This window comes from Pelmatolapia mariae, linkage group LG7 (genome assembly GCF_036321145.2).
Source record: "Pelmatolapia mariae isolate MD_Pm_ZW linkage group LG7, Pm_UMD_F_2, whole genome shotgun sequence".
Classification (NCBI taxonomy): domain Eukaryota; kingdom Metazoa; phylum Chordata; class Actinopteri; order Cichliformes; family Cichlidae; genus Pelmatolapia; species Pelmatolapia mariae.
Window position 1 is genome coordinate 56,366,993 of NC_086233.1, and position 25,921 is coordinate 56,392,913.

Below are 25,921 nucleotides of genomic sequence, written 5' to 3' on the forward strand. Positions count from 1 at the left end.
GCATGCTGCTGAAGTGACTCATTCCCCAGGGGACAGAGAGTTCAATCCCAGTCTAAGGAAAACTGTCACTCCAGGTCCAAAGACCTCCAACAGTCTGGAAAATGGAGCCTTCCCTCACCTTCAAAGTCTGCCTGAAGATTCCACTATGAGCCCAAACAACAGGATTGTGTCTGATCTGAGGCCACAAACAGCCAGTCAACCAGCATCAATCCCAATGACAACAAAACCAAACAAAATCATCAGTGGGATCCTCACAAGTGTTATCCCTAGCACCACTCCAGGATCCTCAAAGTCAAAGACAAATTCTGGCTCAGACACACAAACTGAGAAACATCACAAGATGGAAGAAATAGCTCCTGCATTCTCTACATCTCCTTCTCCCATATCTCACACTATCTCTCCACCCAGCCCTGACTTCAGGTCAACAACTGCGACCACCGCTGGCCCCAAGCACCCCGAGCTCCCCGAGCTCGCTGCCGAGGCTTCCACTCCCAGTGCACGTGAGTTACGAGTGAAAATCAACCAGGTGGCCGCTTTCTTCAATAACAGCCTGAGTCCTAATGGCAGACCACCAAACATGCACCACAAAGACCACTCAGAAGAGAACCAGGGAGGCATCAGGCCTGACAGCACGGACGGCAAACTGCCAACAGACAAACCACCTAAAGGCAAGAGATTCTGTTTTATTCTATCACACTGATCCTGTTTTGTCTCTGTGTGCTTGTGAAATGTAAACTGTTTCTGCCAGTCAGCTGCAAGACATGTTAGTGATCAATGCAGATTATACAGGGCTTGAAATGCGAAGCACGCATACATTCAAGGCCTCAAGGCCGAGAAACGTGCAATGAATTGTACCACATTAGTATCTGAATGCTTATTGCTTTATTACTACTCAAAAAGACATAAATAAGACCACTAATAATGACCTAAGCTGAAAGGAATTAAGCAATACAATCTCATAGTAAACTCTAATGATCCTCATAATATAATTATGTGGGCAGATTTGTATCATACATCACTGGCTATTATTTGTCAAAGGAGGAATCTGCATGTGTGCAAAATGTGTCGCTCCTAATGAATGTCATGACTAAAGATAAAACCACAACTATGCAAAGACCAACAGCTTTAAACCATCCTTTTGTGGAGAGCTGTTTACAGAGAGTGAACTCAACAAGTGGCTATTTTTTCCCCCAGCAATTAATTAAAATAACATTTACCAGCATCCATGACATCATAGAGTAAAAACTGAAGGTTAATAGGATTTTAAATGCACGCTTTTCTTTCTCTAACTGCCTGTTATTGCCTCATTTCACCTTTTTTATAAGTCAGGAGGAAAATATAGGAAAGTTGGACTAGACAATCAATTATTTTAAAGGTGAAATTATTCAACTTCCTTCACGTGTATGCCTCCAACACCATTTCTGTTTTAAACGATATCTTTTCATCTACCGTGGAGGTCCACTTTGAAGGCCCTCACACACAGTAACTCTTTTTTATGGTGGAAAAGCGCACTGACCTGATGCACTCGTGACCTCAGCCAGCTCATTTCACGAATAAATCCCAGCTGCGAGATGATAATATCACCTGGAATATGAGAGCAAAAACAGGGCTTAAATAAAGCAGGGCTTACTGGCTTTTTAAGAAATGTGTCACTTCTTCCATTGTGTTACAGTTACCATGCTACCGAGAGACTGCTCGGACCACCTGCTCAGGGGAAAAACGAAAAGCGGGCTTTACCTGGTGACCCCTGACCTCCGCACTAGTAGCTTCTCGGTGTACTGCGAGATGGAGCAGGAGGGTGGAGGGTGGACCGTCCTGCAGCGCCGCCAGGACGGCAGCGTGAACTTCAACCGCACCTGGGCAGAATACCAATCCGGCTTCGGGGAGCTTGACAGAGGGGAGTTTTGGCTGGGCAACAACATCATCCACTTGCTGACCCGCGACAGGGAGATGGTGCTGCGGGTGGAGCTGGAGGATTTTGACGGGTTGACGGGGTATGCGCAGTACGAGCAGTTCAAAGTGGCCAGCGAACGCCTGCGCTATAGACTGACAGTAGGCAGTTACTCGGGCACCGCAGGTAATGCTCTCCGCTTCAGCAAAAAGTACGATCACAGCAACAGGGCGTTCACCACGCCGGACAGGGACCACGACCGCTACCCCTCCGGGAACTGCGGGGCCTACTACAGCTCCGGCTGGTGGTTTGACGCCTGCATGAGCGCAAACCTCAACGGGAGATATTACGACGGGAGGTACAAAGGTGTGCGGAATGGGATTTTCTGGGGGACATGGCACAACATATTATCAGAGTACTACCCCACCAATGAGAGACAGTCTTTTAAGAGAGTGAGGATGATGATCAGACCTAAGGACTTTGTGCCATAAGATGTGCTGGGGAAAGAAAACAAGGGTTTAAATACCATCGTCAACAATAAGCCCGCAGGATACTCCATAAAAGTTTAATGAAATCTAGTGTACGCTCCACACTATTTAACCAGTAAGACAATACTGCCGCCCTGTGGTGTTTTCTATAATGTGTTGTTTACAATAACAGGATGTATATACTAGTGACAAAAGCAGGGTTGCCTAGTTTCTTTTATAACCTTTCCATAATAAAGTGATAACATTGCTTTTGTCGAGAGGGGGATTTGAAAATGAAGGAAATCTTCATGTGAAGAGTTATTTTTCTACCAGTGATATGAATCCAAGGTGACCAGGTGCCCCACTTCACGTGGGAATGCATGGCATGTTTATCCTTTTGCCCCCCTCCACTCCAACCAAGGCCCCGCATTTTAAGAAACATGTGGCTCAGACAGAGATGTGGCGATCCGTGGATCGCAAGTGTCAAACAGAAATGACAAGTAGGAGTATTAGGACTGTAGAATAAGGAAATATAGGAGTGCACAAAGACTAGAAAGCTCGTTACATACGCATCGGTTTCAAATAAACTGTCATTCCTATCACACCGATGCCAACCCTGACACCAGCATAGTTTTTGTGTAATTATTTCTATTTATTTCTTCATTAACAAAACAAACGGTTTGCCCCACATGTAGTATGTTGGGATCTGGTCACCGTGACGGGTATGTAGCATAAGAGACTTTTATTACATGTACTGGAAGGGCAGTTCATAGATTGAAGCTGTCCGTGGTGTGTTGAATGCTTTTGTTTTGTTAAAATGAATAAAATGAGTTTACAGAAGCATTTGCATTCAGTTCGTTTTCCTCTCTAATAATCAGCAGCACAGATTAGCCAAAATCCAATAACAAATATAGCTAAATTAAAAATAACTAGAAGTGCAACACCAGGGTCTTCCGACTCATGACGGGCTGCTCCACCTCCACCATATTAAGCTTCGGTAACAGGGGATCCAAACTACACCCTTTGCGACGAACCTAACGTCACTTCCGACCTGATAGCGTAATCCTACTGATTGGACAGGACCGGTAGAGGGGAGGTTCTAAGTTTCCGCCGTTTACGCAAGACTCTACATCCGGTTTGTTAAGCGTACGAGAGTGACACGGAGCAACACCAGAAGTCAATTACTTTCCCTTCAACCCAAAATCATAAACTTAAAAAAAAAGTAAGGTGATGTGGAAAAGTATGATTTTTGATATTGGACAGTCCACAGAGCATAGAGAGTAGCAGAGGTTTTGGAAAGCTTGAGCTTAGTGCAAAGCAAATATGATGTTTTGTTTGAAAGATTGTTTAAAAATATTCAATAAAGTTTGTCAGCCGATGCCTAGCAATAGGTCCTGTTACGCTGAATTGTGTCAGCACCTGAGAAATTACTAGTAGATTTTGTTATGATCCAAAATTTTAATGACCACCAAATCACTGTGATTAATAATTAGTTAACAAAACGTGCTAATTATGTGAATTAGCACGTTTTGTTAACAAAGAAGGTTCAGATGCTTTTCATAGTGGATGTTTGAGGTATATTTTTCATTAAAAAATAAATCATTAATTGCACACTGTTCAGTGGACGGTACACTGAACTTAGATGATAGAAACAATGTATGGATCCTACAGTGCTACAATCGATATGATACCAACATTGGTATCGATAATACTGCTATTTAGATCGATCCGCCCACCTCGAGAAAATTAGTTCAATCCTGTGATGAAATCTTTGTGATTAATTAATGCATACAATAAATGACTGGCAGCAGCCAGAGTCAGGATTTAATGCAGACCGGTGTTATTTGCGAATGTGCCCAGAAAACTGTCTTCCTGAAATAAAATATTTTTTTCTGAACCCATAACGAAACTTTCTTACTGCAAACCTCAGGACAGGTTTTTCTGCTTAAAACATAAACATATTGCACAGAAAGGTAAATGAATAAGAGTTTAGTGTTGAAACGGGTGTTACTGAAGTGCTGTAAACACATACAGTTTTTAGGCTCTCTTGCGCACATATTTTTCATGAAGCTTTTAATCTGAAATGTCATACCGGAAACGTTTTGTCTTGAAACCGTGCTTGCGCGGATCTTGAGTGAATGGCGGCGTGTTTATAGTGGGTCTTGTGGCTGCAGTCAGGCGTGGATTAGTTGATTTACCGAGATGTTTTGGGGATCAGCAGGTCAGCGGGGGTCTGTCGGGCTTCTCCGCTGCTGGTCCCTGACGGTCAGCCCCAAGACTCTCACACCCACCCGGTGTCCTCTGCACACTCCACGCTCTCTCTCGTTCTCTGCCCCCCTAAAGTCTCCTGCTCATGAAGAGGTGAAGCAGCCTCTGAGGCGGTGGGATCTGGCAGTGAGCCCCTTCACCACGGTGCGCGCACAGATAGGCTGCAACATATCCATCCACCCGCTGGACCCGCACACCTACCCCGAGGCTGATCGAGCCTTCATAACAGTCCACGGGCTAGACAAGGAGCAGGAAGTCAGTCTGGACCGGTTAAAGGTCCACTATGATGATCGGAGCAAAGAGCTCCTAATATCCGCTGAGACGGTGGATAGCGACGTGTCCATCGAAATGTCTGCACCCATCAAAAGCAGTGAGTGTGTCTATGACAGGGGATCCACACGAAAGTGATTCTGCGCTCTGCGTCTTTGAATAATTTCTGTATGTGAACTTTTGTCAGATCTCTTCATTACTACTCAAGGAAAGGGAAGCGTGCAAGTTAAGAATATGGAGTGTGATATCTGCAAGGTGCGAACAGAAAAGGGGAACTGCCTGCTGCACTCTGTCAAGGTGGGTATTGGCAACACATGTCAGGCCTGCAATTAGTCGGTCCGACTTGTTGGAGCAATTTACCCACACTATGTCTTTCTTAGGCCTGCTTATCTTACAAAGACAAAGCCAAACCACACACTCCTCTGCTAAAACAGCTCAGCCCTGACCTTCATCTATCAAAACATTTACTGACGGTGACTGTTGATCCTTAAACACTTGAGCTGAAGGCAAGTGGACTTCTTCACTGGCCTGTGAATCAGGTTGTAATTCCCCTGCAATTAAACTGAATTTCCATGTATTTTACCTGAATTTACGATGCAGTTATATTTACCTACCAAGACTTGGCTCAAAATTCAAGTTTTTACAGGAACGAAGAAATAATTATACTCCAAGCAATTTTAAGTAATGTGTAGTTTCTGGGTATTTTAGTGAAAAGACAAACAAAATTTCCCCATCTTACACTGTAAATGCACTGCACCTTTATATTGTAGTGACTTCACCTTGCCTTTTTACATTTTGCATGATCCATTATATTGATGTGCATCATGCATGCTCCACTATTCAGCTGTCCTCTTATATTACGTGCTTTTTATTTGTTTTTGTTTTTTAATGTCTCTGTAAAGCACTTTGAATCACCTTGCTGTTGAATTGTGCTATATAAATAAACTTGCCTTGCCTTACATATAAAATATGTGATGAGGACTGTTGTTTTTTCAACAATCCTGGAAATTATGCACTACTTAAATTACTAATGTACTACTTGAAATGGCTCACAGTATAATTTGTCTCTTTTACTTTAAAATACCTGAAGTTACACCCTTTGGAGGTAGTCCTCAAAATTGTCGTGTGAGTCATTAAGGTCACACCGGTCAAGGTACAAGTTGTTGGAAAGACATCTCAAGACTGGATCACAGGTGGCTGGCAGTTTGTGTTGTAGGCCACCACCTTTGTTCAGTGTCAGTTGTCCCTTTTCTGTTATTTCAAATCATCTGTCTTCTCTATGCAAACTGTGAGCATCCTGAAAAGAGCGCCCTTTCTCATCTTTTCCTGTCTTATTTCAGGCTCATCAGGTTGAGGTGCAATCCCACGAAGGGCATGTTACAGGTGTGGGCACAATCAATGGCAACGTGGTCATCAGCACTGGCGGAGACAGTGTAAGGATGACTGTTATTTCTACGTGTTAGTCCTTATACTCAGCAGTCATTAGGGGGCAGCAGTACCCTGAAATATGCGTTAGCAGTGTTGAGTTTCATGTTTTCCTTTTTTTTGATTTGAGGCTATTACTTAAAACAAACAACATCAAAAAAGCTGCGATTATACATTGTGTACATCCCTGTGTAGTGATCAGTTGTACGTTTACAGGCAGTGGATGTCAAGAAGCTCCAAGGCACCAAGATGAATGTGTCAACAGAGCACGGCCCTCTGAAGGTCAAAGCCATCTACGCGGAGTCCACCTGCATCTCATCCCGTTCGGGGAGAGTGAACCTAGGGCACGTACACGGTGAGCAAAAGCGAGCGTCCATCATTCATTTTTAATAAAAACTTGTATCTTAATGAAATTACATGTGTGGTTATTACGACAGCCAGAGTCCAATGCAAAGTGAGCCAATAAGCAATTAAATATTTTTGACTCTACTACACATTAGATTGTTTAGATTATGATAGTTTAGTTTTTAAGTAAAAATATATATTTTTTTGCCAGTGGATAAAAATATCAAATCAAGATCTCACTGCCAGCTATTGATCCCAACAGTGTGTGAAATTGGAACAAATACAACCGACTTCAGTATTAAAATACTGTTGGCAGGTTAACACACAGGCAATAATAATCTAATGTAACACAAAATGGGCAAATCTGCACAAAGAGGTTTCTATTTTTTGTACACTATATTACATTACAGTGCATTTTGTACACAGCTGCTTTATGTTACTTGCTTGGTAAAGCAGGACTTTGGTATGTCTGGAATCCCGGGCTCGGATCAGAGGTGATTTAACTGCAATGTGGTTGTAATTTATCCGAACTTTCTCAGCTTGTTACTCGTTTCTGAAAAGCTATGAAACAATGTAGTTTTAAGAAGACTAATTCTTCAAAGTCAAGATGAGATCAGAGCTTTATGATGTGTAGTAAGAAAAATGCACCATTGATGCAGACTATTCCTTTTCTTCCTGATAATGATGAGCCTCTGATTCCAACACATGCATGGAAACAATTATCTTGTTGACTTAGAGCTGCAGGCTTGTGATATCTACAGTCTTATAAGTGTTATCATTAATTATGTGCTTTCATTAATTAAAGGTGAGACTACTGTGAAGAACGTGTGTGGAGATACAGTTATAGGTGAGCAGGTCGACTGACTGCACATTGCCCTTTATATGGTCCCCGTCAGTGGAAGCAAAACAAAACACCCGAGGCTTTGCTTTGCTTTTTCAGATGGTTCAAATAGCTTCCTGAAGGTTTCCTCTGACAGCGGAGGCATCGATGTCTACGTGGGAGACGGTGGCAGTGCTGAGCTTCACAGTCAGCAAGGTAAACACACATTACAAGAACAACTTTGTCTTTATTTGACACAACTTTCTTTGTTACAACTTTTGAATCATATTGTTTTTCTCCTTTGTTCTGTGTCTTACGTAGGAGCGGTGAGCGTGCGTGTGCCATCCTCATTAAGAGCTGGGGTGAGGCTTTGTGGGACGTCGGTGGATATCAGCCCAGAGGTTGTTCTGCATGGAGTAGAAAACAACACGTCTGAAGGCCACACCACAGTTACTGGTAGGCTCTTAACCTTCTTTATAACGCTTCCCTGTGGCACAGTTAATATGCCATATCCTAAAATAAGTAATCACATACACAATGTTCTGTCCATAATCCGCCTCTGCTTTGTTTTCCTCCTACTTTTATGCCCTGTTCTGTGTTTCTTACAGGCTACATGAATGTAGAGTCTCCGGCTAATCAGTGGGTTAAAGCTCAAGCAGACAGAGGCTCCATCAGACTGACTGTACAAAGCTGGTTTGAGTCCCGGAGGCTAGGCAGCTGAATGTCCCGTTTTTTTCCTAGAATCATAATGATGCATCGCTGAACTGGGACTTAAAAAATGTACAAGAAAGAGCCAAACATTACTGCAGCTGTAAGAGACTGAATGCTAATTTAACTCAGGATATACTGCATTATAATCTGAAGTATATTACAAATGTTCTATGTGTGTAAGAAGCCACTGTACATACAGACTGCAGTGAGATTATGTGTGCACCAAACTGTTGGAGTGTTTTGGGTGTTTTAAAAAAAAAAAGTTTTGCTCATATTTTTTTTTTTTTTTTGTCCAAGTTTACCGAATGTTTCTGGATGCTACCTCAAACTATGAAAGCACCGTTGAATACCTTGCACCTCTCCACTGTTACCCTTGTGTTCAGCTCTAATTAATTATAGAGTCACATATTTGGAAATATTACTTTAAAACTGAATTTTGCAGCTAGCAGCATGTCAGTAGCATGATTGGGTTCAAGTACAACATTTTACGCAGTTTCCCAGAAGTAAACATGTGCAGAGGTTTACCAATCTGCAAATTGTGGAATGATTTTAGAATAATGTCCCTGAACATAAAATTGTAAATATCTTGAATATTATAAAGAGGATCTGGAGAAATCTCTGTTGCGCAAAGGACAAGGCCAAAAATTGATACTGGCTGCGGTCTTTGGGCTCTTGGATAGCACCGCATTAAAAACAGACACGATTCTGTCATGAAAATCAGTACATGGGCTCAGGAGCCCTTCCAGAAACAGGTCATAGTTTGCAGTGCCATCCAAAACTGCAGGTTAAAGCTCTGTCGTGAACATAATACAGAAATCCCACTGTCTTCTTTGGGCTAAAGCCCATCAAACATGGATTGAGGCAAAGTGAAATACTGTTTTGTGGTCAGACAAATTTAAATTTGTAATTGTTTTTAAAAACTTTTGGATGCTGTATCCTCTGAACTAAAGAGAGGATCAACCACCTGGCTTGTTGTCAGTGCTCAGTTCAAAATCCTGCATCTTTAACAGTATAAGGGTTTATTAGTGACTGATGGCAGCTCGCACACGGAAAAGTACCGTCAATGCTGAAAGATACATATAGGTTTGCGAACAACATGCACCGCCATTCATTTTCAGGAAGAACTACAAATTTCAGTAAGGCAAGTTCAGCATCTATTAGAACAGCATGATTTCATAGTAGAAAAGTGCTGAACTGACCCAAAGTCCAGACTTCACTTATTAAAAACATTTGGTGCATCATCATCGTCAGACCCAGCAGTGCCGAGCAGCCAGAATCCTATATCAGTCAAGAATGAGACAACATTCCTCTCCCAGACGTCCAGCAGCTGGTCTCCTCAGTTCTGAGACATTAACAGACTGTTGTTAAAAGAGGAGATGCTACACAGTGGTAAAAATGGCACTCTGTCAAATATGAGATGCTTTTCTGCCATTAAATTCAAATTGAGTAGTGACTCTATAGTGTGGTCCACGCCAAATCCCTTTGGAGTTGTGTCAGGAAGGGCATCTGGTATTTAAAATAAATCAGATGGGAATAAGGGAGCAGTAGAAAAAAGCTTCACCAGCTATGGGGTATAATGTACATCACCCAAAACTGGAACAGTAAATTTCTAAAGCAGGGGTCTCAAACTTGCGGCCCGGAGCCCACTTGCAGCCCACCTCACCCCTACTTCACGTTTGCAGTTTTGTTATACAATATTTGAAATTTAAAAAAAAACCAAAACCCGAAACACTACATTTTTGGAAATATTTGTGGGTGTTTTCTTGTTTGTTTTTGTTCTACTTGAAGACTAAAGTCGTCCTCCAATGAGATGACAGTGCCAGCAGTGGCCCACGGCTCATTTAAGTTTCTATTCTAAAGATTATGTTGAGACATTTCTGAATTTGAAGCAAACTTTGAATTCAGTCATTGCAGACCAATGATGGCCGGCTACATTAAGTCCATGAGAAACTGTGCATATAAATATGATTTCCAGTGAGAAAAGGTTGCTATATTATTAATAGATAGGACTGCAAACTGGCTCCTGAAGTAAACTAGTACACCACTTCAACTGTGCTGTTGGAAACTGATGAAATGTGTCAGCAAAGCAGGTAAAACTTTGTGTTGTAGGCTTCTGTCCAGAAAGCCCACACAGGTAAAATTCTGTTTATTTCCTGCATGGACTTATTGCAGTTGTCATTACTGATTACTGCTTTGCTACTTCTGATGGATCATCACTTGGTGGGTTTTGTGACCGGATGCCCCATGTTGTATCCAAACCAGTATGGAGGGGTGTCGCTGCTGTGCTCCCAGTATGTCACACGTGGCTGAAGTTTTGAGGCAGCTGCCCTGAGGAAACACACCTTCATCGATCAGTTAAAGTTTTAGGCAGGAGTTTAGCTTTGCTGTGAACTTTTAAGAGCATGCCGTACCTCGAGATGCCGCTGCAGCAGGCCATCGTGATGGAACTGAGTGGAGGACAAATTCTTTCCAAGTACCAAAGTGTGAGATCTGTGAGAAGAACACAGCCACTCACATCAAGCTCTCGCAAGTACTGAGATCCACTTGTCAGATACTGCACGGCCATATCAGTCATCTGAGGCAGGGGGAGAAAATGAAAAAATGGCATGAAATGACAAGAAAAAAGGCAGTTCCTTCAACTGGATAACATTAAATGCCTTAGTAATGTGCATGTTTATACCTTAAAACAACCGACCATCCGCAGTGCGACTAGGCCTCTGCAGTAAAACGAAAAGGCTCTGACGGCTGCATCAGACAGAGCCACACAATGAGAGATATCAACATGTTCCAGGTCTGTCACATTCTTGCACAGCTTCTGCTCATTGTGAGAAACAAAGAAAATGAGAGATGTGTGATGAAGTGTTACTGATTAGAAAATAAATGAGGACTAAACATGGAGGAAATTGGAAATCATTTCTTCAATGGTGTTAGCTTGTTGAAAGCAAAAGATTCATTGAAACAGCTGTGAAAAAAGAGAAGGGTTTCATTTTGTAAAACCATTAGTCCAGGAAAAGGTTTGGATACAAATGTAATTCCCATCAGTTGTCAATGTTACAAAACAATGTGAGGGGAAGAAAACTTGGACGCTGAACAGTTGGCTGAAATTCCAGATAAATATGCACCTTAATTCCAGCGTCTGTGACAGAGAAGCACTTGGCAATAACCAATTTCCTCAAGGGAATTCCCTCAAGAGTGGCCAGTCCCTAAAAATGCAAATATCCAAGTTACAGGCTGTTCTTCAAATTCCTGAAATTCAAATCTTCAGGAATGCGTGAAAACAAGAGCAAACATGGTAACAGTACTTGATCCTGGATGTTGCAGCCGCTGAGGTCAAGTGAGCAGAGAGAGCTCCCACCCAGCCACTCCACAGCCGAGTCCGTCAGCCTCTCGCAGTAACTCAGATTGAGATGGAGAAGTTTACACAACCTAACAAGTTGGAAAAACAGCAAACAAAAGCTGCTTTATGATAGTATTTAGGCTCGGTTCTGGGTAAATACTCATGAAAAAAACTGTTATATAATCAGAGATGTAACTGTGTGTACCTTTGTGCAATCCTCATGACAGAGATGTCGGTGATGTGACTGCAGTGACTGACATTCAGTTCTTGCAGTTCATTCGCTGAGCAGCCTTTAGTCAAATACTGCACCCCAACATCAGTCACCCTGAAACACATTATTTAAAGAAATGTAAAGAAAAGGTATGAAAAGTGAGACTTCGGTCATCACAAACAAGCACACACCTGTTGCAATACGAGATGTTAAGATATCGCAGATGTTGGAGGGAGGCTACAGATTTGAGGCTTGCGTCAGTCATCCTGGGGCATTCTGCAGCGTGGAGCCTGCAGAGACCTTGTGAGCTTCTGCACAGGGCGTTCCAGCTCAAGTCTGTGAGCTGGTAGTTGCCTAACGCACAAGCATTGTGTACAACATAGTGGAGAATAACTGGAGCAGTATTAAAACTCTTCACACAATGGGGAAATAATAATTGGATCCCCTGCTGAAATTTTAAGTTTGCTCGCTTGAAAAAAATGAACAGCCTCTAATTTTTATTGTAGTTCCATTTTAACGGAAAAAGACAGAAATCAATCAAAACACATTACATACAAGTTGTAAATTGATTTGAATGTCATTGAGTGAAATGAGTATTTCCACCCCAAGCAAAACATGACTTAGTACTTGGTGGAGAAACCTGTGTTGGCAGGCACAGGTAGGTCACCAGGACACATCTCAGGAGAGATTTTGGCCAACTCCTCCTCAGTTTGTTGGCCCCTGCTTGGGCACTCAAAGCTTCAAGTCCTGTAGAATTGTCCTGTACCAGTATCAGGAAAAAACAGTCCCAATGGATAATGTTTCCAAGTCCATGCTTCACTATCAGGATGGTATTTTTTGAGTCATACTCAGTATTTTTCTTCGTTCAAACATAACGGGTTGAGTTAATACCGTAAAGCTTGATTATAGTTTCATCTGACCACAGCACTTTCTCCCAAGCCTTCTCTGAATCATTTAGATGTTCACTGGCAAACTTACATGTGGCTTCTTGAGTAGGGGGACCATGTGGGTTCAATCCATTATGGCATAGTCTATTGCCAAGCTGATTAACAAGGTCCTCCTGTGTAGTTTTGTGCTGATCCACCACCTTTCTCATGATCATTCTCACCCCATGAGGCATCATCTTGTATGGAGCTCCAGAATGAAGGACGAGTGATGATCATTTTATAGTTCTTCTATTTCTGAATAATTGCGCTAATAGTTCTCACCAAGCTTCTTGCTGATGTTGTTGTACCTCATTTCAACCTTTCCCAGGTCTACCATCTTGCCCCTGATGTCCTGTGGCAGCTCTTTGGTCATGTCTATGATGGTGGAGAGGTTGGAATGGACAAAACTGATTATGTGGACAGGTGTGCTTTGTACATATAATGAGTTGAGATCAGGAGTATCTTTGTTTGACTGACTGAAATCTGTGTGCAACTTGGGCACACAACCAATCTGTGGAATCACGAATTCTTCAAATACTTGTTTCACTCAATGGCACTTAAATCAATTTGTAACTTTGATGTAATGTGTTTTTTCTGGATTTTTCCTTGATATTCTGACTCTCCTTTTAAATGAAACTACCATAAAATTTAGAGACTGATCATTTCTTTATAAGCCACAAACTTACAAATACAGCAGGGGATCAAATAATTATTTCCCCCACTGTGCGTGTATTGAAATGAAGACTGTGGGATGTGATCGCACCCTCTATGCTGAAAGACTTCAGTTTGGCTGCTTCAGCAACAGCTTTGAAAGTGATATCGGAAAGATGCGGTGCATCCAGCAGAGAAATAGCAGACAAGCAGTGACATCTGGTAAGGAGGGCCTGTTAGAGAAGAGTAACTTGGGGTTAAGGGTGTGGGTACAAAGAATTATGCACTACGTGACAAGACACATTCATGTGCCATGATTTAATAGCAAAATGTGTAATTTGTACACTCACCAGGACACAGCTATCTGAGAGCGTGAGCATGTCGTTGATCACAATCTCTTCAAGTGCAGGACATCCAGCAGAAATATATCTGAACCCAGCCACGGTCAACTAGGAGGAGAGGGGAAAATCTGTATTTATTTCATCATCTTAATCAGTCTCCTGGATGCACTTTTCCTCATTCACAGAATTTTCAGGGCCCCATAAAACTATACATCTGGAAGCAAACTAATACGCATTCCCAGAAGAGTGTCTTTCATGTTGCAGTACGTGGGTTACGTTACAGAGTGTACACATGCTGAGTGGGTGGGCCAACCCAAACCTCTGCTTGGCCACAGCTGCCTTTTCCTCTCCCCGAACTTCATATATCTGCTCATTCGCTCGGAGCTCTCACCGAGTGCAAACCCCAGCAACGCCAGGAACAAGAGAGAACACGTGCAAACAGACGAGTGACTGGATTTGTTCAAGACGGACTGAGGAGGTCAAAAGCCATTTGCTGTTTTCAGCTGAATTTGAGTGGAGCAGCTGAGAGAAACACATCAACTGACCTGGGTGCAGCCGGACAAGTTGAGGTGGATGAGATTGTGGCAGCCCTTCCCTGTGGTCAGGTACAGAAAACCTTCGTCTGTGAATCTATCGCAGTAGGCCAGACTCAGATACTGAAGGCTCAGGCAGTTTCTGTTAGATGTAAGAAATGATGAAGGCAAGTTATTTGTGTTAATGAGCCTTGTACAGATCATAGCTGGTTTTTTGGTTGTTTGTTTTTAGCACAAAAAAGTTACATTTTAAAAGAAAGCCTTGGCATAAAAAAGGAACATGTCATTGTCAATTAAAGGTGAGCATCCTCACATTATTCTGTGGGAAAATGTGAATCAGATAGCATTGCATAATACTACAAGCTGTGAGAGAGCAACACCATCATGGAAATGTGGAAATCGATCAACCTGTCATACAATTATACAGTGTAGCATCTGTTTCTCTAAATCATTTTGCTGGCACAGACCGCATTCATTTCTGACATGAAATACAAGCCAGCTGTGGGCTTCAACTGGACAAACAGACAAGTAGATAATTCTGGAACCTGAGGGGCGGGATGCCATCAGAAAGAAACATTATGCACGCTGATACACCGTTTGTAGCATCTATTAAATCTATTCTGGTGACAAAGTCTAAATCACTGATAGTTTTACCACAAATGGAGACCTACCTGGACAACTTTTGTAGAGTTTTGTTTGTTAAGAGGGTGCAAGAAAGGTTCAAGTAGAGCAGGCAGGGACAGCCCTCCAAAATTCTCTGGACCATCATATCCTACAAAAGGAGAGATTGAAATGTTACTTCCCATCCAACCAGGAAGGAACCTGTTACTAGAATCTATTTTGGAAAACTGATCATCGCCTGTTTATTTATCGGTGGATGAAACCAATTGGAATCAGGGTTTTGTCAAGGTTTAGAAAGTCAAAGACAAACTTTAGAAAACTGTAAATATGCACATACAAAAGCAAGATGCATTTTTCTGTAGCTTTAAGATGTTCATTGTTAACATGTTCACTTACTGTAACATTAAAGCACTCAGACACATTGAGCTCCTGCAGGTTTCTGCATTCACCTGCAATAAAACAGTAAGCAGTATAGAACAGATACATGTTTACTTGTACTATGCTGAATATTTTTTTGAAATACTTTATGTCTGTATCTTAATGAATGAACAAGTATTGTCATAGTAATCCACTGTATTTTAAAGCTGTACATACACCAGTCAGGAATAACATTTTGACCACCTGCCTAATATTGTGTTGGTTGCTGTCAAAACAGCCCTGACCATCGAGGCACGGACTCTACCCTGAAGGTGTTTCTGTGGTATCAGACACCAAGATGTTAGCAACAAATCCTTCAAGTCCTCTAAGTTGTGAGCTGGGGGATCCGTGGATTTGACTTGTTTGTTCAGCACATCCCACAGATGTTCAATTAGATTGAGATTTGGGGAATTTGGAGACCAAGTCAACAACTTAAACTCATCGTTGTGCTCTTCAAAAAGTTCCTGAACCATTTTTGCTTTGAGACAGGGTGCATTATCCTGCTGAAAGAACACAGCAGAACATTGCCCAAAACATCACACTGCCTCCACCAGCTTACCTTCTTCCTACAGTGCGTCCTGGTGCCAGGTGTTCTCCAAGTAAGCGACACACCTGCACCCAGCCAACCATGTGATTTATAAGAAAACATGATTCACCAGACGAGAACACCTTCTTCCATTGCTCCATGGTCCAGTTCTGATACTCATGTACCCCTTGTTAGTTTATTTTTGAGCAAACTGCGATGGACTGTGTATTCTAACACCTTTCTATCAGGACCAACGCTAACTTTTACGGCAGTTTAAGCTGAAGTAGCTCGTCTGCTGGATCGGACCACACAGGCCACCCTTCGCTCCCCACAAGGATCAGTGAGCCTCGGCCTCCCATGTTCGTTCCTTGAACCACTTTTGATAGGTACTGACCACTGAAGACCAGGAACACCCCACAAGCTGCAGTTCTGGCCATCATAATTTGGCCCTTGTCAACCTCGTTCAGATACTCACGCTTGCTTGTTTTTCCTGCTTCTAACACCAACTTTGAGGACAAAATGTTCACTCACTCGATAACATAGAGATAAGTGTTATTCACTTCACCTGTGATTGGTCATAATGTTATAACAGATTGGTGTGTTACCTCTCACTTCTGCAGGGATGACAGCTCCTGTGTACAATCAACAATAACAAATTTGCACTTTGACCTGTTGTTTCCCAGTTTGAAAACTTTCATCAGAAACTGATTTGACTCCAGTTCATCTTGCTGAAGAGACAATCCCCCCTGCAGGGTTCAGGATGCGTGCAATCCCCCCTCTCCTCTTATTGTGCCTTTTCCTCCTGCTGCTCCCATCCATCGAGATGAAAAAACCAGGAAAGGGCAGAGGCCTCAAAGGAGCAAGGCACAAACTCACACGGGACAGGTATGGATTACTCCCACATTTAATTTAATTTCTGCAGCCCATTTTTCACAGATTAATCAGCTGTTTGTGTTTGAATCGTCAGGGCCAGGGCAAGAGGTCCTCGCCGTCACAGCAGGTCAGGCCCATCTGGTCTTGTGTCACCCAACTGTTTAGAGTCAACAGAATCTGGGCATGTCTTTGTAGACTGCCAAGAACGGCGTCTCTCTTCTATTCCCACCGCAAACACATGGTCCAACAAACCCAAGCACCTCCTTCTAGCCCGCAACCGAATTAAAGTCCTTCATGATGGAGCCTTCCTCGGATACGAGAATTTAGATAGTCTGGACCTGCAGCAGAACCAGATCTCTCTAGTGGAGGATGGGGCCTTCCAGGGTCTGACAAAGCTTACCACCCTGCTGCTTCAGCACAACCGCCTCCAAACACTTAGTGAGGAGGCTCTCATCCCCATGCCAAACCTTGGCTACTTGCGTTTATATGATAACCCCTGGAACTGTCTCTGCCCAATGGATAGTCTTGTACGCACTCTTCAGGTGCCAAGCAACCGTAATCTAGGAAACCATGCCAGGTAAGTGATTCCAACAAAACTCAATATGTAGTGTGCACTTTTTAAGTCATTACTCAGTGTCCGAATGTCCCCTCTGCTAGGTGTGCCGAGCCCATCTGGTTAAAAAACATGAAGTTGAAGCACGTTGATCCTGAGTTACTCTGTAAAGAACCAGACCCAGCCAACAACCAACAGAGTGATGAAACGGGTTACACGGGCGTTTTAGAGCCTAGTTCAATTCGAAGCAAACCAGATGCTACTACAGTCTGCTTCACCTACCATTACCCCCAAATACGGATGGACTGCAGTAACCGAGGCAAGCTCTCTGCACTCTACCCTCCTCTCCTCTGAGCCATTTTCTGAGAGGTTTATCACATGTGTTTTTGTTATGTAAGAGAGGGGTTAGGAAAAATACCTGCGACTGTCAGAGAGCGCGTATGCTCATGATTAAATATTGCTGTTGCTTGGCTGGGATGACTAAACAACTCACTCAAAGAATTTTTACAGCCTGACCTAAAACAAGCAAACATGCACGTGTGGGTTTGCAAATGTGTGCTTACTTAACCTCCTATATTATCACTTTATAGGAGTTTGTCACCTTATAAATTTGAAAAGAAAGCCAACATCTGGCTTTTTTATGAGAACAGTCCTATTAAAAATAGAAAACCATTTGTAGTGCGTCCAAAAAAGGACTAAATCAGATGTACTACTATCATTCTGCTGGCCCGAAGCCTGGATTTTAGTGTTTAACTCATTTTCTGGATAGAAACAGAACTCCAATTTGTCTCTGCGCTACATTTTAGTTACTAATCATCCAGTAGTGGAACTTGTGCTGATTTCTTGGAGCACTCTTGGGTTTGACCAATTTGAATTGAATGCATGAAAAATTGAGCTGAACATATAGATAAATCTTTTTCTGCATTTATTTATGCTCAGGTTTAACTGAGGTGCCCTCAGGCATCCCCGACAACGTTGTCCACATCGACCTGTCGCATAATTTGATCAGTCACCTCAAAGCTAGAGACTTTCATGCCGCGAAGAGTCTCCGAACCCTTAATCTCAGCAATAACAACATGGAGCACCTGGACAAAGGTAAGCATGCTATTATTACCTATTTTATAATAATCAGGGAATACAACAGCATGTACGGCGCTCAGTAGGTTTGTATCCACATGCACAACTGCAAATTTGTATACGCCACTTTCTTTATGTGATGGATACCATATGGATATGCAAAGTCAAAAGGTTAAGAACAGTTATACAACTCCTGCCGCCTTCTGTTTCCCATTTTGTGTTTTCAGAGACAGCGGGCGTTCTGCCATCGTTCTGTATACTGTAATAATTTAATTTATGGTGGGGAAAGCTTAGAGGGTTGAAGACAAAGTGATCAGTGTGGTGAAGTTATTCAGACACACACTGAAGACAGGCTGAGCATTTATATTAAAGTCTGACTGCACTGCTTTTGCTCTTCATATATTTATACTGAGAGAGTCAAGAAGCTAACGGAGGCTGTGCCCATAAACCTCTGCTTTCTCTCTCTCACTCTCAGGTTCCCTGACTGGGCTCTTGCATCTCCAGGAGCTGGACTTGTCAAACAACAACCTGACGTTTGTCCAGTACGGGGTTCTTGAAGACCTCTACTTCCTGTTACATTTAAAACTGGAAGGAAACCTCTGGGCGTGTGACTACAGGTGGGTTCCTCTGCTCAAATTTTCATAAGCATCTTTTTTCAAAGTTAAATGCTGGCGAGTTAACTAAAAACTCCCTGCATTTTTTCAGCATTCAATACATGGTTTACTGGCTAAGTCTCCATCCAGGAGTAAGTCCTTCAGGCCTGGTGTGCCACTCTCCTCTGGAATACGCTGGGGAGAGCGTGGAGGAGTATGTGAAAGCTTACAACAGAGAGTGTCCAAAGCAGCAAAGCAGGCCAGATCAAGACCAGACAGACCCCGAGCTCTGGAACACACTGATGGAAGCACAGGGAGAGCTGGAGGAGGAGGAGCTGGAGCCGAGCGCCTTGAGGGTGCCGCAGAAATACCAGATCATCAGATTGTCCTGACTCAAGTTAAAATATGAACCTTAAAGGCTGTTTGTTTTGCCTTCATTAACCTGTTCTGTAATTTGTAAAGCAAAAAGTCTGCATCAGATGAAAAAACTATTTTTTTGTTGCTTTTATGTGTTATCGGTGTTGTGTTTTTAATTCAAATATATAAAGATCGACATTTTGATTAGTTTGACTCATTATTGTGGTTATAATAATAATAATAATAATAATAATAATAATAATAATCATAATAATCATAATGCAAATTGCATTGATCATTGCACACCTGCATATAAACCACCTTAAATCCAGCATTGAACACTTACTGACAAATCTCAGGCTGGGCCACTGCAGGGACGTGCAGCCACGCAGGTTAAGATGGGTCACAAATAAACGGTAACTCTGCAGAATGTTCTTCACTGTGCTGTCTGTTATCCAGTCTTTGGCCACAGATAGGTTGATCTAGTAAGAGCAACAATTAGGGGACATTCAGACTCTTGCTATTTAAACTAAAAAAATTTTTTAACAGCATCATAAATTAAACACAAGAAGTAATCTCTGAGTGCAGACCTGACTCCACAACACGCCCGACTGGATGATAGATTTCCATGTGCAGCATACTTCAGCACAGTTTAGCAGGTCTTGTAATTCTAAGTACTGAAAGATCTGAGGATTAAAATAACAAATCATCTTTTTTTTTAATCACATGGAAAAACAGCAGACAAATGACACTTGACCTTTCTCTGAATACTTAAAGGCAGTTACAGTAAAACTCTGGTTTATAATGTTGTTGCCATGAGGTGATGAAATATTATAGTTAGGTTTGTAAACTATTAACCAAACATTGAAGCATACTTAAAATAAAAACAATATTTTTTATAAAACACAAATGTGGACATAGGATGTAGACACCATTTTTTGTATAAATACAACTTCCTCGCTTTCTGTTTGATGTTATTGGCCCTCTGACAGGGTCTGCTGGCACTTCTGCCCGTTTTTGTGGCTGCAGATGTGAACAAGCACCCAACGCCAAACATAGTCATGCTGAAACACTGTTCATCGACCGAGGACAGAAACAAATTCCACACAAACAGATGCTTCAACTGGTGAGTCTAGTCAGTGAGTCAGTGCTGGCGAGTGGCTATATATATATATATATATATATATATATATGCATACATGGACTCACGGGTCAGTTTATTAGGTACACCTTGCTTATACCCCTTTTTGCCTTCAAGATGTTCTTAATATTGGAAATGACTCATTCCGTTACATCCCAAAAGACCCTGCATAGTAGACTCATCTCACACTGGTTTCATGTACATGATAATGTGAACTTTGTGTGTTGTCCTATTGGAGGCAGCCATCAGAAGATAGGTACACTGTGGTCATAAAGGGACAGTGAGCAACAATACCCAGGTAGGCTGTGGTGTTTAAACTGTGCTGTGTTAATGTAGGGAGTGTACCAAGCAGCAGCAGCAGCCCGAGCAGTCAGTGTTGCAGACGAAATTGAGACTCAGAGCAGCCAATGGCTGTGCAAATTGCAGCCTCGGGTCCCTGTTGCCAACTTACAGGAGTGGCACCTGATCGTCTGCTGTAAGGATCCATGTGTTGTGCATTCAGAGATGCTTTTCTGCTTAACTTGGTTGTAATGAGTGGTTGTTTGAGATACTCCTGCCTTCCTATCAGCTCAAAACAGTCTGGCCAGTCTCCTCTGACCTCTGGCATTAACAAAACATTTTCTTTTCCCCCACAGAGAACTGCCGCATGCTGGATATTTTCTCTTTTTTGGACCTTTCGCTGTAAACCTTAGAGATTATTGTGTGGGAAAATTGGAGTGCATGAGCAGTTCCTGAAATGCTCAGAACTATCCTGTGTGGCACCATAAACACACCACAGTCAAAGTCATTTAAATCACTTTTCTTCCCCATTCTGACGCTCGGTTTGAATTTCAGCCCTGACCACGTCTACATGTATAAATGCACTGAGTTGCTGCCATGTGCATTAAAAGATAGTTGAACAGGTGTACCTAATGAAGTGGCCTGTAAGTGTATATACACACGCACACTCTGGTATGTATTTAGATTAAAGGAAAATGATCTGCAAGTGACTTTAATCAAATACCCTCAAAGAGAGTGGACTGTATGTTTACAGTGGAGTCTATTTAAAGAGTTATGTAACTGAAATCTGAGCTCATCGCTGACTGCTCAGAGAACAAGGGGCTGTTGCAGCCTGGAAAAAAAAAAAAACAGACTTGCCATCATCTTTCTGTGTACAAACTCCAGGCTAAATACAAAGAAAACTGAGACAAGAATGCTGCTCGCTGTAAGAGAATCTACCTTCAGTAAGAGGCTGCTTGGGAGCACAGAGAGTGCATCACATCCTTTTTCACTCTGCTGATGCTTGTTGTCCATTTCAGTAAATCCCACTTGTAACATCAGAGGAAAATTCATACACACACAAAAGATAAAAAATGTTAATTCAGTTTTGAAGTAGTCTTCTGTCCCTTTCAAGTCCTATCATTACACCATGGAGCAGTGATACACTTTAGGCTGAGGCATCTAGCCTTTACAGGGGTCTCAAGTTTCTCAGTGAGAGCTGGAGTGTTCATTCATTTTTAACTTAGGAAAATATACATTTCTGCACAAAAGTATGACAACTGAGTTAAGAATATAAGTAAAAAGGTGCACAGGGACAAAATGAGTCACGGCAGTGGGAGGATACAGCATGGGAGCATGACTTTTAGTCTGGCAAATTTCTTAACCTCAGTGAGTGTTTTCTCTGGCTTTTTACATGAGGGAGCGAGAAAAAAAAACAGCCAGCAGACCTCAGTATAATTTCTTCAGAAAAAAAACCCTAAAATGTTGACCTACCAGCTTTCATCCTCTTGTGTAATTTGACCCAGCTCAACAGTTTGGTAAGTGCAACCTGACGGCATTTCCTCTCAAAAGGCTTTTTTGTCAAGTCCATCTGCAGAGTCAGCTCCAGGGTATCTCTCTTGCTCTGTGCAATGAACCTTTTCCACTTCCTGTCACCCAACAAGAAACAGCTCATCATTAATTCAGCAAACAGGGAGGCAGGCTGTCAGGAGCCAGGCTTAACTAACAAAGGAGGGGAATCAAGTAACAAAAAAATAATAATTTATATAATTCACAATTTATAAAACAGTTTATTATGATTATAATTTCAGCTAAAGCTGGACTGACAAAGACTGGCCGAGTGAAACAGAACACCCTGATGACTTTACCTACTTATTACTTATTAACAGTGAGAGAAAGTCTTTAGGTTCTCTGAGGTTGAGTTACTGTTTCACAGTAAAAATGCAACCAGAACAAATTCACTGTGCACCACCAGTCTGAGGACCTGCAAGAACTAACTCAGCAGCAGCTGCTTTCAATAACTTCGATTGCAATCAGTGGAAGCAGAATGTGAGAAGGTTTTGTGTCCCCTCTGGCACCTTTCCTGCCACTGTGGCTTCACTCAGAGCATGAGTGATTAATTTGCTGGTTAGAAGCTTTAATCATTATTCTGCTGCAGGTAGAGTCTGTGGTTGAACTCACCCTCATGGCTCTTTCATTCAGGTAAATAAAAATGTCATTTTATTCTCGGTTCTTTTATATTTTTAGTATTTCTATTTTTATTTTTATTTCCAGGCTCTCCTGGCTTTGCACTCTGTTGTGGAGCTGCTTGTGCTTTCCTCCTCAAGAAGGTATGAATTCCAGTACTTTTATTTGCATAACTGACCACGAGTTTAATGCGATGTTTATTTCCTGATAGGTTACAGTACTGCACATGGCTACTATCTCTATGAGAGCCCCCAAACCTCTAGCACATTTCATTCTGGACAATCTTTGAATACAAACAATGAGAATGTTGGACGGCAAAGCTTTGTTTCCCGTCAGCCAGAAGCATTTATTTATGATAAAGGACAGGATGCTAACGCTGAGATGAAGCAAAGCCAGCCTGATAAATTTCACGGGGCCTCTTCTGCTCCTCTTATAGGGCAAAATGAGCAGTCTGGTTATCACCATCCCTTTGACCTGTTAGTGAGGGGACACACGCAGGAGCCTGTGAAGGGTGTTGCTTTCCCCACAATGAGTCATTTAAAGGAGTTTATAGAAAACATGAAGCGTTCCTTCTTAGTACCAGGAAGTGACTTGAGTAGACATTTTGAAACTGCACGGGAAAAAATGAAAACTCTCGGAACATCCATGGACTATAGACCAACTCCTGACAAAGAAGGTGCTGCCTCTGGTGACAGCAGGAAAAATAACGATCGGATTGAAGAAGGTGCCAACTACCAAACGCCAAATAAACGCCTCTCTTTCCCTGATCCTTTCGACTCCTCTGCAAGTCTCATTTCTTCCAGTGTTTATGACAACCAAAAATTTAGGCCGGGCACCACTTTCTACCCACACGATCATTTAGCAGCCACAGGTCTTGCTTCAAGAAATTTGGCGTACAGTTCTCCCTGGGGAAACAATGACTTATCTGTGAGTGTGGAGTCAGAACAATACAAACCACCAGAAAAAACACAATTTCCCTCCAGCTCCTTTCACAGGCAGGGTTCTTCCTATAGTGAACATGTGACTGCACCCCCTGTGAACCCTGCAAACAGCCCATCTCAAGATTTCAGCCAGTATTCAAGTGAGACCTCAAATTTAACACCTTATTGGAAGGATATGCTAAAACCAGTGCATGCCTCTTACAGTAGAGATCCTTTAATGGGGTACTGGAGACCACCCAGTGGCTTTGAACTCACTAAAGACTTCCACAGAGCAAGCCAAACTGATGTCCCACCTGCAAAAAACCTACCATCTGCATATTCCTATGGCAAAAAGCATCACCCCTCCATGCAGCATTATTGGCCCAAATACAAGACAAGAATAAGTGCTTCAGTCCAGGCGGGTCAACCCACTGACAGCGAAGAGTTAAGGACTGTAAAATATGCTTCCAACGTCCACTGGCCTCCATCAAGTGGTTCTGTCTCTTTAAGCTTTAATGACCCCTTACCCCAGTGGAGAAGAGGTCACATGGGTTATCAAAGCAGCCCACAATACCCGCAAATTCCTCATTATAAGCAAAAACAGATGGACAGAGCTCACTGGATGTTTACCGCCAAACCCTTGAGTTTTGTTCCAGGATACCAGAAAGTCAGTGCTGTTCCCTTCGTCCTAAATGCCCATGCAAAACATGAGAATTCAAACCTCTACAATCAAAAACTCCTTTCTGCCTTTCAGAAACCACATTATAATAGATTGAGAAATTCACCCCAGAGTGGGCTCGCATCTTATGGAGTAAGAAACACACTGGGCTCATTTTCTAAACCACAAAGGCAAACTGTGAGGTCTGAACGTTTACAGCCTTTCATGCAATCAAACAGGCACATGCCTCGAATCAGTGTGAGTCGACGCCCCAGACACTTGGCTAACTGGCCTTCTGAACAGCGGCCTAAACCTACAGGTTTGATGCCTAAGTGTGTCATTAAGAGGAACACAAAAAGCCTTCCTCCTCAAGAGTCCCGTAATACATCTCCATACGTTAAATCCAAAAACCGCTTCACACGGGCCGTAGCATATCTGTCAAAGGTCTGTATCACACCCCGTACGGTGCAAGGGAAAAGTAATAACAATCAGTGGAGACTGGTCAGAAGATGGCATGAATGAAAGGACACGACAACTCAATGTGCAGGACCGGGAAGAATGATGAACACATTTTTGAAGGTATGAAAACCAAAATGTTGTAGTATTTTTGTCTGTGAACACATCTGCTGTCCTGGAAATCTGTCCTTTAAATAGAAAACAGAGCATCGCATTACTAAGTAAATGCTAAAACTGAGCACTGAAACTGGACTGACCTTATTCAACTTTAAAACATCTGTATCAGTCTTGTATGGAAGTGTAATGCATTCAGTAGGCAGTTTCCCCCTGTGTTTCTGAATTAATTTTATTTATATAGCACCACAACAACAGTTGCCTTGAGGTGATTTACACTGTAACATTAAGACCCTGCAATAATACAGAGAAAACCCAAACAATCAGACAACCACATTTTGAGCGAGTGTTTGGAGACAGTGGGAAGGAAAAACTCCCTTTTAAATAGGAAGAAACCTCCAGCAGAACCGGTTTCAGGGAGGGGTGGCCATCTGCTCCAACTGGGGGTGAGAGAGGGAAGACGGGACAAAAGACACGCTGTGGGAGACAGTCAGATAGATAAATAATAATTAAATGCAAAATGGTCTATAAACACAGCGAGTGAAGAAGTGCATCATGGGAAGCCCCCAGCAGCCTAGGCCTGTTGCAGTGCAACTAAGGGAGGATTCAGAGTCACCTGATCAGGCCCTATATGCTTTATGAAAAAGGAAAGTCTTAATCCGAATCTTAACAGTAGACGGCGTGTCTGTCTCTTGAATACAAACTGAGAGCTGGCTCCACAGATGAGGGAGCTTTTTTATTTACCTGAAGGCTTGATTTCATAAGCATATTGACCTATAATACTAAAACTACTGTTGCAGACTTTCTCCTGGATATTGCAAAGTTTCTCCAGGATCATGTGAGCTGGTACAGCTTCAGAAAATAAGACGTTGCATGTAAAATGCATTAAAGTAGTGCAGGTGACTCTGATAATGAAATCAAGCTTTTAGGCCCACAGAAGCTCTTTTAAGATTTTTTTTTTTTTTTTTTTTTTT

General features: G+C 42.3%; 4 protein-coding genes across 5 annotated transcripts; 3 read left to right on the forward strand and 1 right to left on the reverse strand.

Moving 5' to 3' along the window:
* Positions 1-1,599: 1,599 nt before the first annotated feature.
* Positions 1,600-3,183, forward strand: LOC134631489 (fibroleukin-like). Its single transcript, XM_063479890.1, has one exon. The coding sequence runs from the start codon at positions 1,645-1,647 to the stop codon at positions 2,380-2,382; it is 738 nt and encodes a 245-aa protein (XP_063335960.1). The 5' UTR covers positions 1,600-1,644; the 3' UTR covers positions 2,383-3,183.
* Positions 3,184-4,455: 1,272 nt separating this feature from the next.
* fam185a (family with sequence similarity 185 member A) lies at positions 4,456-10,370 on the forward strand. 2 transcript variants are annotated; one of them, XM_063479887.1, is made up of 9 exons: positions 4,456-4,996; positions 5,084-5,193; positions 5,277-5,369; positions 6,237-6,329; positions 6,538-6,676; positions 7,472-7,513; positions 7,607-7,702; positions 7,808-7,942; positions 8,095-10,370. In XM_063479887.1, the coding sequence occupies exons 1-9, from the start codon at positions 4,561-4,563 to the stop codon at positions 8,205-8,207; spliced, it is 1,257 nt and encodes a 418-aa protein (XP_063335957.1). In that variant the 5' UTR covers positions 4,456-4,560; the 3' UTR covers positions 8,208-10,370. The 2 variants fall into 2 exon arrangements, with proteins under 2 accessions (XP_063335957.1, XP_063335958.1); XM_063479888.1 differs by lacking the exon at positions 5,277-5,369 and having other exon boundaries at positions 8,095-10,364.
* Positions 10,371-10,398: 28 nt separating this feature from the next.
* On the reverse strand, positions 10,399-22,287 carry fbxl13 (F-box and leucine-rich repeat protein 13). The gene is made up of 16 exons (XM_063480404.1): positions 22,107-22,287; positions 21,573-21,661; positions 19,804-19,899; positions 19,560-19,695; positions 15,214-15,266; positions 14,868-14,968; positions 14,209-14,338; positions 13,673-13,771; positions 13,435-13,555; positions 11,937-12,099; positions 11,740-11,859; positions 11,500-11,623; positions 11,320-11,400; positions 10,878-11,012; positions 10,609-10,772; positions 10,399-10,525 (listed from the first exon to the last, which is right to left on the reverse strand). The coding sequence occupies exons 1-16, from the start codon at positions 22,285-22,287 to the stop codon at positions 10,411-10,413; spliced, it is 1,908 nt and encodes a 635-aa protein (XP_063336474.1). The 3' UTR covers positions 10,399-10,410.
* On the forward strand, positions 14,038-19,363 carry LOC134631484 (leucine-rich repeat-containing protein 17-like). The gene is made up of 7 exons (XM_063479883.1): positions 14,038-14,268; positions 16,444-16,645; positions 16,728-17,210; positions 17,291-17,505; positions 18,126-18,281; positions 18,739-18,880; positions 18,969-19,363. The coding sequence occupies exons 2-7, from the start codon at positions 16,521-16,523 to the stop codon at positions 19,246-19,248; spliced, it is 1,401 nt and encodes a 466-aa protein (XP_063335953.1). The 5' UTR covers positions 14,038-14,268; positions 16,444-16,520; the 3' UTR covers positions 19,249-19,363.
* Positions 22,288-25,921: the final 3,634 nt, after the last annotated feature.